This window comes from Hylobates moloch, unplaced genomic scaffold (assembly GCF_009828535.3).
Source record: "Hylobates moloch isolate HMO894 unplaced genomic scaffold, HMol_V3 SCAFFOLD_11, whole genome shotgun sequence".
NCBI classification, from domain to species: Eukaryota; Metazoa; Chordata; class Mammalia; order Primates; family Hylobatidae; genus Hylobates; species Hylobates moloch.
Genome location: NW_026652286.1, coordinates 22,713,917 through 22,725,985, shown reverse-complemented (window position 1 = coordinate 22,725,985; position 12,069 = coordinate 22,713,917). Strand labels below are relative to the sequence as shown.

At 33.6% G+C, this 12,069-nt stretch overlaps 1 protein-coding gene across 2 annotated transcripts in view; it reads left to right on the top strand.

Moving 5' to 3' along the window:
• LUZP2 (leucine zipper protein 2) overlaps positions 1–12,069 on the top strand; it is a 602,481-nt gene that overhangs the window by 504,554 nt on the left and 85,858 nt on the right. For both annotated transcript variants that reach the window (XM_032166390.2, XM_032166391.2), the window contains 2 exons: positions 93–167; positions 6,535–6,702. In XM_032166390.2, the coding sequence (XP_032022281.2) occupies positions 93–167; positions 6,535–6,702 (243 nt within the window). The remainder of the gene's footprint in view (positions 1–92; positions 168–6,534; positions 6,703–12,069) is intronic.

Below are 12,069 nucleotides of genomic sequence, written 5' to 3'. Positions count from 1 at the left end.
TTTTACAATTCTTTGGCAATATATGACAGATGCTTAAAGGTACAGAGAGAAATTGCAGAATTTATCTAAAAGATTTATCTCTTATTTTACAGGCGCAGCAGCTTACCGATCTGGAACAAAAATTAGCTGTAGCCAAAAACGAACTGGAGAAAGCAGCTCTTGACAGGGTAAGTCTACATTCATGAACCATTACAACTTTACTTTTAGCAAAAAAAAAAAAAAAAAAAAAGTTAAAGTATGCTCATTGCTTTTCTTGATTTATTAATGTGTTTCCAGATGCTGTGTATATAAGATAGTTACAGAATTCAGGAAGGTTTGATATCTTCTTTGGAATCCAATTATTTCTTTGTTTTTGCTGCTACAGTAAATTGACTGACGGTTCAGTCTTGTGAGTTCATGGCTCCATTTTTCACCTCACTGGTATATTTATTCCATAATACCGTGAATAAACATGCTTTAAAGCATCAACTAAGGCACTGTATATTAACTCTGGGTGAATGAGTTATGAAGCAAAAGGAAGTAATTGTTGGCATCAAATTGTTATAACCAGTTTTTGAATGTGTGTATCTTATAATTTATACTTATCTATATTTACTTGGAAACATGCACAAGAACACTGAATATAGCAATGTTTATTTTAATAATAAATAGAAGTAATTTAACTGTTTACTGTAAGATAATTAATGTACCTATTTTTATATATTTCTATACTCAAATTTGGAAATAATAAGTAAAATATAATTTAACAAATATACATAAATGTATTTTATCAATATTGATATACCTACAACATATAATGTTCAGTGAGAAAAGCAGAATTATATGTATAATATTTAACAATTGTTCAAATGCACAAAATACATTTTTAAAAATTACATACAATGTAAAAAGATAATGTGTATGTAGAAATTTGATGTATATATAGAAAGATACAGTCACATAAAATTTATGGATACAATTGCTTTTGGGGAAAAACAGTAAAATAACACCAGGGATGTTTACAAAGAGCACTTCTACTGTGCCATAAATATTTTATCCTCCAATAATTGTACACATACAAGCAATCTTTAATTCATACACCACATATATGTACATGTTATCCATTACATACATGCATTATATATGTATACATGTATTCTTCCATTACATATATGCTTTACATATGTATGTATACATACATTAGATATAGGTAATAAATATATGTATGTTGCACATATGCCCATAATATGTATGTATATGTATGCTATGTTTAACATTATAGAAAATGATATATGTAACAAGTATATATGTATTTTATTATCAAAATTTTGCTTTTACCACTTAATTCAGATAGATATTTACTTGATATTTATTATGTTGCTCTCTATCTGCTTCTATTGTTTTTAATTTTTTTTTAATTAAAGAAAGTGCTCTGATGTCAAGGGCTTTCTATTTTTGTGGTCACAGCTTAGTAACCATTTATTTGAGAAAATTAAGCAAGTAAGATGATTGCAATTATAAACTTATTTTGCAATAATTCATTTATTTTGCAATAGTACACTGTATACATTTAGCAATTTTGTGAGGAAAAGAGCTTACCTTCTAACCATCAGTTTGTACCATAGTTGTTTTAGTATAAAATAGAGGGGAGCTTACCCCCTATTTTGTGAATTAGGTCAAGTAAAATTTGTCTTATTAAGATCCCAGCATTATAAGATTTTAAAAAAATTTATGTAAAACAAATTTATTCCAATTTAAGCTAATCTCTGAGCATATCCAACTTACGCCACATACTACTTTTAAAAAATGTATATAACTCATAACATTGATGGAATCAGAGAATCAGAGGCATATATAATCCTAAAGCTCAAGTAGGCCACCTGTGTTTTAGTCCTTTCTCGGCCATTCCTGTACAATCGCTGCAATATGGTTTAAATCCTAGAAAATCATTAGATTCCCATGATTCTGAAGCAGCCTAGTCTTCTCTGAGTTGTTACCCTCTCTGACTCTTGGAATATCCTTCGATATATTAAATGTGGCCATCCTATGCTAGGTACAAGAGAAAATAGAAAATATATGAGACAAGGTATTGGGTCTCATATCTCTCACAATTTTGTTTAGCACTAACAATTAGGAAATAATTGTATGCTGAGACATGAGGCAACAGAAGCACAGAGAATGCATATGTATTTTATAAGTACCTGTGGGTCATAGGGCACGGTAAGTCACAAAACACTTTACTTTGCAACTGGAATTTGGCCTGAGTCACAGAGCTCAGGGTTGGTGTAGAGTTGTTCCTCCATCTTTAGTTGTACATATTCTTATTCATTCAATGCTCTTCTCCTCCCAATTCCACCTCCCAACCCCTGTCATTATGTCCCTAAATTTCAGGATGAGAGGCTGATGTTGCAGTGGTTAAATAGTGGTCTCCAGATTTGGTCTACTTGTGTTCAAATCATGACTCTTTGACTGAATGACCATGTTCAAATTCCTTAAAATCTTTATGTCTCATTGGAAATAACAATAAACTTTATTTATAATGGTGATAAGAAAATTACACATAGCCAAAAATTACAGTACTAGGTACAATGCCTGGAAAACATTCATTAAGTAAGCTTAGAAGTTATTATTGTTACTGAATGAGATCACAGACTGCTTCTCTGTGATAACAATTCCCTCTTTAACCTTCAGATCTTGTCACACCTTTTACTAACTATAAATGCCTTCCATATTACTGGAGGCTGATTTTAACAAATCTCATGTAAGATACATATGAGGTTCATAAACTGCAGCCATAAAGTTAGATAGAAATGCTAGCTGACTTCAAAATGGATAAAAACTACAGTTTAATGAAATGGATTTTCACCTCTCTCCATCATCTTTATATGAGGCTTTTAAAATACTATTCGAGTATCTAGTTCCCAAGAATATAATATCTGGAATTCAAATAACCTTAAGTACTTCATGCATATTATGAAAAACTCTTAACACTTCAACTTGATTCTTATGACATATTTAATGAAAGAGTCTCAGTTTAGTATCTCAATATAAACAATAATAATATCAAGAGCTAAGAATCAGCCTTGAATTTCCCATCAATTATTTATTTGGCAGTATCTTATGAATTATATAGAGTTGGCCTCAGCTACTGGAATATGAAAGAAGCTTTATGCTAAGAAAAATCTCTTAAACTTTTACACTAAAAATGTTTGTATAGTATCTGTCCCTCACACCTGGGAAAGCATACATTATTACATCCATATCACAGATGACATAGGTAGGGTAGGTGACCTACACAGACTCCAATGACTGAGTAATACAGAATGAGAAATCTTTTTGCAACCCCACAGTGTCTGGCACACAGCAGGAATATAATAAATACTTCTTAATTAAAAATAAAGATCTGACCTAAATGAATAAACATTCTAGTCCTCCTATGTACATGGGACCTGAATGTCACTGGAGGAGAGGTCCCAACACATTGAATGACTTTCCCGGGCTCTCCGAGCTGATTTCATGGCAGAAATAAAGTTAGGGAGAAAGTGTTTGGCCTCACAGTCTCTCATAGTCTTTCCAAAGCTGGCAGATGAGGACTTGGTGTCTTCATGTAAAAGAATTAAGGTAACATGAAAAATATCTTGTAAAGTTTCATTTGTGTAGAGATTAGATATTAGGAGCACAGTTGTGTTTGCAAGGTATATCTTGTTGTCCCCAGACAAAATGCATTTTTTCTGAGAAAAGTACTAACACACACCAAAAAAATCTACCTCCTAAATCTTCCACCATCTTAAGATCACATGAGAAATACTTTCTTATAAACTTTTCATATTATACAGTGTAAATGGTAGTATTTTTTAATATATGAAATAATGTCTTATCTAATATACAAGATAAAATGATAAATATTTCATTATTTTCTCTTGTAACAAAGAACTAACCTATATTCTCTGGAGAGTTTGCTTAATTTTTTTATATAACAAGCATGTGTTGTGTTAGAAACTGATGATGCCACAGAAAGGATACCAGCCTTCAAAAAAGTTTGTTAAAAGTGAATATTAAACATATAAACGACAAGATAATTTGAAATGATGGTAAGGACTAAATAAGATATAAAGTTAGAAAATGTAATAACAATTTTAGGGAAGAAGCATTCCTGGAAAAGGTGATAGGGGCTGTTTCCATGAAAATAGTTTGTGAGCTGAGACATACATTTTAAGTGGCAGTTTCTATATGGGTATTTGGAAGAAGGGTTCTGCAAGCAGAGAAAGCAGCATTTGTAAAGGCTCTAATATGGAAATGAGTTTGGGATGCTTGAGGGTCTATACACAAAGGATATTGTGATAAACAGGGCATTTTCATTAAGGAACTTGCATTTTACTATCACATTTTAAAACAAGTGGGAAAAGTGGTGTGCTGCAGGGAGCGGAAAGACAGAGCAAAAACAAGACTGGCTGTACATGGTTTACATCATATTTCATTAGGTGACAGCTTGTTTTAGCAAACTTCAAAGTAAACAGTAGCCTGCAGTTGAAAACAAATGACACCTAACAGTATAAATAAAAATGTAAGGCCATCGTGGTGTAAAATCATCCTCTGGGTTTTGCTCATGGAACTGAGTCAAGCCAAACCTGAGTAGTATGAGTAATAGGCTCTGTTAAGTTAGAGGAACTTAATGGGCATTACGTAAGGAGTGCGCAATTTGGACCTGAGGGTTTCTCCCATTTTTAGACCATGTAGGGTGAGTTTGTGACCTTGACCTAGCATTTGTAAAATGTCATGATACTGGTGGGGAAGTCTTTTAGCATGCTAATGCATTGTAATTAGTATATAATGAGCAGTGAGGATGACCAGCGGTCACCCTCATTGCCATCTAGGTTTTGGGGGTTTTGGCTGGCTTCTTGACTGTAATCTGTTTTATCAGCAAGGTTTTTATGACCTATATCTTGTGTTGACCTCCTACTTCACCCTTTGACTTTGAATGCCTAACCTGGGAATGCAGCCCAGTAGGTTTAAGCCCAGCCCCTACTCAAGATGCAGTTGCTCTGGTTCAAATGTCCTGACGCTATTACCTAACAAGGCCCAGAGGAAATGAGAGTTTTATCAGAGACAAATATGTTTTTACCATTATGTGGGGAAATCGAGTAGAGATATAGGCTAATCTGAGAAACACAAGAATCTACATTGCTATGGCAATGATTCTAAATACAGAAAGTTGATGCAGAATGAAAGATGGCAAGTTTCATCAACAGAGTAAACAAACAACCTATAGAATAGGTGGAAATATTTGCAAAGTATGCATCTGACAAAGGTCTAATATCCAGCATATATAAGGAATTTAAATTTATAAGAGAAAAACAAACAACCTCATTAAAAAAATAGGCAAAGGACATGAACAGACACTTTTCAAAAGAAGACACACATGTGGCCAACAAGCATATGAAAAAAGCTCAATATCACTAATTACTAGAGAAACGCAAATCAAAATCACAGTGAGATACCATCTCACACCAGTCAGAATGGCTGTTATTAAATAGTTAAAAAATAACAGATGGTTGTGAGGTTGCAGAGAAAAGGGAAGACTTATGTAGTTAGTGGGAGTCTGAATTAGTTCAGCCATTGTGGAAAGCAGTATGGCAATTCCTCAAAGAGCTAAAAGCAGAACTATCATTTGACCCAGCCATCCCGTTACTGGTTATACACCAAGAGGAATATACATTTTTCTTCCATAAAGACACATGCATGTGAGTGATCATTGCAGCACTATTCACAATAACAAAGACATAGAATCAACCTAAATGCCCTTCAGTGACAGATTGGATAAATAATATGTAATACATATACACCATGGAATAATATCCAGCCATAAAAAAGAATGAGATCATGTCTTTTGCAGGAAGGTGGATGGAGCTGGAGGCTATTATCCTTAGAAAACAAATGCAGGTACAGAAAACTAAATACCCACCGCTCCCACAAGGGAGCTAAATGATGAGAACTTAGGAAGACAAAGAAGGAAACAACAGGTGCTGGGGTCTACTTGAGGGTGGAGGTTGGGAGAAGGGAGAAGAGTAGAGAGGAGTAGAAAGGATAACTGCTGGGTACTGGGCTGAAGACCTGGGAGATGAAATAATCTGTACAACAACCCCTCATGACACAAAGTTACCTGTTTAACAAACCTTCATACGTGTCCCCAAACCTAATATAAAAGTTAAATTAAGATGGTAACTTTCAAAAAAGGATATTTTCTACATCAGAGTAACCTAGAGTATATTTCCTTCAAACTGTGATGGTGGAAATCATGTCAGTTCAAGAGAAAGTAATAAGACATACCTTTGTATTTCAGTGTTCAAAATATATCATGAAATGCATTAGCTCCTAGAAACAGACTGAGGGTAGATATAAAAGTATGTCATAATGAAATTTATAAATTAGGCAATTACATTTGAAAAGTGATACGTATTTTCGCAGGGAGTATAGGCTAGGAGGAAAGGGAGAATGCAAGCAGTTAATTGATGAGCATAGCTAAATGTAAATATGTTAATGTCTCGTTTTTTGTAGGAGTCACAGATGAAAGCAATGAAAGAGACTGTGCAGCTCTGCTTGACATCCGTTTTCCGTGATCAGCCTCCTCCCCCTTTGAGTTTAATCACGTCAAATCCAACTCAGATGTTACTCCCACCCAGGAATATTGCCTCTAAGCTTCCAGACGCAGCGGCCAAAAGCAAGGTACCTACCTTTTATTTGTGCTTTGTAAAGTAACAGCAAGTAATGTGTTGTCTTTAAAGCCCAGTGTATATAATCACCAGAGTGGATTCAAGTATGATAACAAATCCGTTGAAAGATTAGGAGGAAAATGGAAGGTAGTAACCCAGCTTGTAAAATCTCCATAGTCACTAGGAGAATGTTGGAAGGGAGCTTTTCCTTCGTAGAGAACCTAGCTGATTCTTAGGCAGAATCATGTAATTGTTTAACACAAAACAAAAACTAATAATGTTGGAATAAGTTTAAAGAGAATATCTTGTATTACATTGCAATAAACGTCACAGGTTTGATATGGGGAATATTTTCTTTTGGGGCATAAGTATCTTCAGAAAGGTATATAATTTTTTTTTCCTTAAGTCCACAACTCTCAACATTGGCTGCACATTAGAATCTTAGTGTAAATATTTTTAAAAGTGTGCTTAGGTGTATTTACATTTAAAAAGCCTTACTCCTGTTTTTTTTCTCCCAGACCTATTAAATTAGATTTTTTTTTTTGAGTTAGACTCCAGTTATCAGTAATTTTTCAAAGTCCCAGGGGATTTTAAGGTGCATTCAAGTTTAAGGACAACTCATTTGAGCAAATCTTCCTCCAAATTCCCTCCACCAACCTACTTTAGACAAAACAAAGAACATTTAATGGTGCTTTTGTTTCAATCTCCAAAAACTTCAATTTGTAGGCCCTGCATACATTGAAATAAATCCTGAGAGCTAGAAATAATCTTTGGAGAAAGGAGTTTTGTTTTGGGCAGTATGTTGGAAAGATCTAGTTCTCTGATCACTTGTCTGGGCATCACTTTTTATTAAAATGAGTGCTATGGATACCAGCCTGACTTCTAAATGCAAATCTCAAGGGTTGAGTGCAGAAAAACTTAAGAACCGCTAATGCAAATACCTAATAGTGTGTTACATCTGGCTTTCTTACTGCTTATTTCTGAGATTTCCTATTTTTGAATTAAAGTGGGTAGATTAGGGAAATGCTGTTTTCAGGATGGAGAGTCAGAAATAAGTAGAACGAAGTAAATCTTCTGATGTACTGTTTTTATGTGTAACTAGTCAACTTGTGAGCTACAAAGATTTAGTCTGTATGAGATCCTTGTGTAATATTAACGTTTCTCTTTTAAAAATTATTCAAAACAATGTATTTAACTATATTATATTGTCTGTGTTTTTATATGTAAATTTTATATATATAAAAAATTGTGAATTTTAAAAGCCACAGGTCCACGAAGGGAGGAGTACAAAATTGCAAGGGTTTACTAGAAAAAGGTTAAAAATAATTAATATATTAGTACCCCCACCATTTAAATTTATTGTTTTTATTATGGTGCATACCTGTTACATTCCCTGTTAGAACTATAGCCTAAGTTTCTGCTGAGAGTCTTCAACGAAGTCCATCAGATACGCTTTCATCATTACCCTTTGTAAAATCGAGATTCTGGTTTCTCTCTAAGTTGAGTGAATTATTTCTTACCCTCCCAGTTAGAATTATTTTTTCTTTCCTCAGTGCTTGCTTTGACAGCTGAGTGTTTACTACTCTCGGCCCTTGCTCATCCCTTGAATGTTATGTCTGCATATGTCTTCCTTCTTCAGAGAGATGACTGTGCTTAGCTCATTGATCTGTTTAATGTTATTTAGTGTCCAGAATGATGTTTCTAGAAAATTCATTTGAAATACTTGTGGTATGCCTTTCTTCTTCTTATAAATTTTCTTTTAAATTTGAAATGACACTTGTTGTATGCCCTTCTTCTTCTTATAAATTTTCTTATAAATTCTTCTAAATTTTACTTATTTGAAATTTAGAAAATTATATATTATTGTTTGTTTAGTGTTTTGTATTCAACTACATTGTTTTTCTTCTATGTACCAGTACTCTGCTGGTAACTAAGACAGCAAATTTCAAGTGACACAGCCCCCAACTTTTGGAGATTGCAGCCTAATTTTCTGTAAGAGACAACAAGAAAACTGCAGAATTTGTTCTTAGTAGTAGATCAGGTCATCTTCTGTTTGTTTCACTGTTTGTTTTCTAGATACCTGGATACAAATACACAGGAGATGATGTATCTTTTATGTCTTTGTTATGATATTATATATTTGTTATGTAGAAAATAATATTCTTTCAAATATATAAAAGCCAAGGTAGAAACCAGGGGATCCGATCTGCATTTTGCATAAAACGACAACTCCCCAACTAAAGTAGAAACAAATAAACCATTTGACAATCTTCTGACCTATGTAGGAGAGGATGGTGACCTACTTTATGTCACCAACACTGAAAATAGGATTCGAAATGTTATTGAGTCATAAAATTGTCATGACCTGGTGACTAAATGGGAAACATGAAGGGAGGAAATCAAGAATAAAAGTCTTTGCATTCATTCACTATGATGTAAAGGGCAAGAGGAGGTTTTAAAAGGGAAGCCAAACTGGTTTGTTTTTAACTGTTGTGTTTTGAGTTTCCGTCATAAAACCAAGTGCCCATATCCAGTAGATGATTATGTATTTAAATCTGGAACTGAGGGAAGACATCTGAATAAGGATATTAGATTAGATATCATCACAATGAATAGGGTTAAATATTGCAAATAAATAAAATTACCTGAAGAGAGGGTATGGAGTGAAAAGAGATGAGGTCTGCAAAGACACTAGACATGAGAAGTAACATGAGTATGGTTTTGTGTGTAAGCTAACAGATGGGATGCTTATGACAAAAGTGCATTTATTCCCATTATTTTGCTGAGATACCCTCTAATGTATATTTAAGCTGAGAGCCATGACTTTTCTATGCCTATTTTGCTATTGCAAAAAATAGAGTGTGCATGTCATTGTGTATATTCAGAATGATAAATACATCAGTGGTCTGTTGGAGCTGGTTCATATGTGCTTGCAAAAGTTGACTGTTAAATTTACAGAATTTGTACTATTCAACTGTTAAATACAGGCATTATTAAATATTATATTATATATACTTACAATTAAATAAATTCTGCCAATGGCAATGTGGTAAATACCAAAGCTACTACATAGTGCTATAATCTATGCTGTTCAGAGTATTGTATATTTTGGATCTGTATAGTGGAAATACTATATAATAGTATACTACTGCATATCTCTTTGCAATTTGTGTTCATGACATCATGTTAGCAGATTGAAATTGGTAATATTTATACTGTAGAAATTGACTAACACTATAAATCAGGGTCCTCCTAACCCACAGAGCTAGTGAAAGCATGCCTGTGTGTGTGTGTAACATTTAAGATAGGATTACTTGGCATTATAGATAATATACAAAAAAATGTGACTAACATTTTTTCTACTGCTGTGTGGTAGAGCTAGATGCATAGTAGTGCTCAGAAAAGGCAAATTAATAAACAAAAAGGCTTGTGTAATTAATAGCATTCTGAAAAAACTCATTTTGTATATCTGTTGCAATATTATATTCATTTTTTATAAAATATATGCTTTATAGAATTTGGAAAAAATAAATATAAGAGGAAGAACAGAAAACATATCACCAAGAATCCTACCACTTTAAGTTTAAAAAATATGAATTAATACACAGTAATGTGTTTGGTGTTTATATTTGCATAATAGAACGTTTAAGAGGTAGGATTCATTAGTCGGACTAAGTAAAAATCTCTTTTCTGCTATTTTTAAATTTTAATACCTTGATCAAATTACTTAACTTTTCTGAGACTCATCTTTCATGTCTATTTAGATAATTACAGCACCAACCTTAGAAAGTTGTTGAGGAGATCAAATATGAAAATTCACATAAAACATTAGCATATGTTGTGGTGCCTGACACACATAAAGCAGTCAATAAATATGTGAAACAAGTATTAGGATCTCTTAAAGCCAGGATAACATGAAAACACTTGAAGAAAATTTTTAGTAGGTTGTTACTTTAACTTTGAATAAAGCTACACTATTTACACTGTATTATTTTTCAAGCGTTAGAATACATTAATTCAAATAAGTGCAACTTCAGTTTTTTTAGCATAAAAGTATAGTAGAATCCTTACAATCCATTTAGTGTCAGGGATCATAATAGTACATGTCATAAAGAAAGGAGAATGTTTAAAGACACCAGAAATGAAAAGCAATCCAGATAAGCAATGCAGATAAACAGCAATAAAACTGTGCTATGAAAACCCATACGTCATGCCATCCCAGGCTATTACCGTTTCTTTTCTTTTTCTTTTCAACTCACTGCCTTAGTTGCAGTTTATATTGTTGAAGGTCACAACTGTGGTGTTGTGGGCAGGAGGCCCTGGAATGAATGTGGCTCTCTTTAGGAACTTAAAGACATGCAAGTGAAAACTGCATTTTTCTTAGTGCCCGGAAGTTTAGACAGATCAAGGTACATTTTTCTTTTCCTCTTTTTTGCTAAAAATCTGTTACAAAGTAGTTTTTTAAGAAACCTTGAAACAGTGCACCTGGAATCATCGTAAGCCAAGGTTCTGAGCCTAGGCTGCCTCTTCAAATTATTATGGGCTTCAAAAATGCTCACACCTGGGTGTCAATACTCCCGATTCTGATACAATTTAGCAGGAGTTTAGGCTAGTTTTGGAGAGTATTCAAAAATCTCAGATGATTCTAATTTACAGCCAAGGTTGAACATGAGTAAGATCCTTATTTTAGAAATGAGAAAGGACTCTAAGAAGTAAGCTTGCCCTATCTACTTCTCTGCTTCTAGAAGAATTTCTCAAATAATACAGAGGTGATCAATTTTAAACAGTTCTGTTTTTCCACCTGCTCTCCGTCAATAGCTAACCACTTAGTTATCTCCAGCATCCCCTGAACTATCCTCCATGTGAAAGGATGCATGAGGGAGGTGAGATCTCACAGTATGTGTTAAACCCAATATTTCCTCTTCAGCCTCCTTTTAATATTCAAAGCGTATAATACCATTCTGGAAGAAAGAACATGAATAGCATTAGAGGTAACTTTTTTTTTTCAATGGGAAACAAGAGTGTCTATGTCTAGATATCCCTAATCAAACTCTATTCCCTAGGTTTCTGCAAAGGAAGTTGTAGTTCAGAGATAAAATCATGTTTCCTCACAGCTTTCTGAAGGCCTCACAGCCAATGTTCTTGTTACTTTATTATAAGACATGTTACTGAATGATAGAAGAATCTATGGATGTAAAATACCCATGACTATATGCAAAGAGCAATTTAATTAACTATATAAAATATGACTATGTAGTGTGGTCCTTTATGAAATAGTGTTAAACAGGACACGATTGTGCATTTTATTATCATAAGATTCTCTTAACAGCCTTGATAAGCATCAGTATGACCTTAAAGTGTAATATGTTTTTCCTGAATC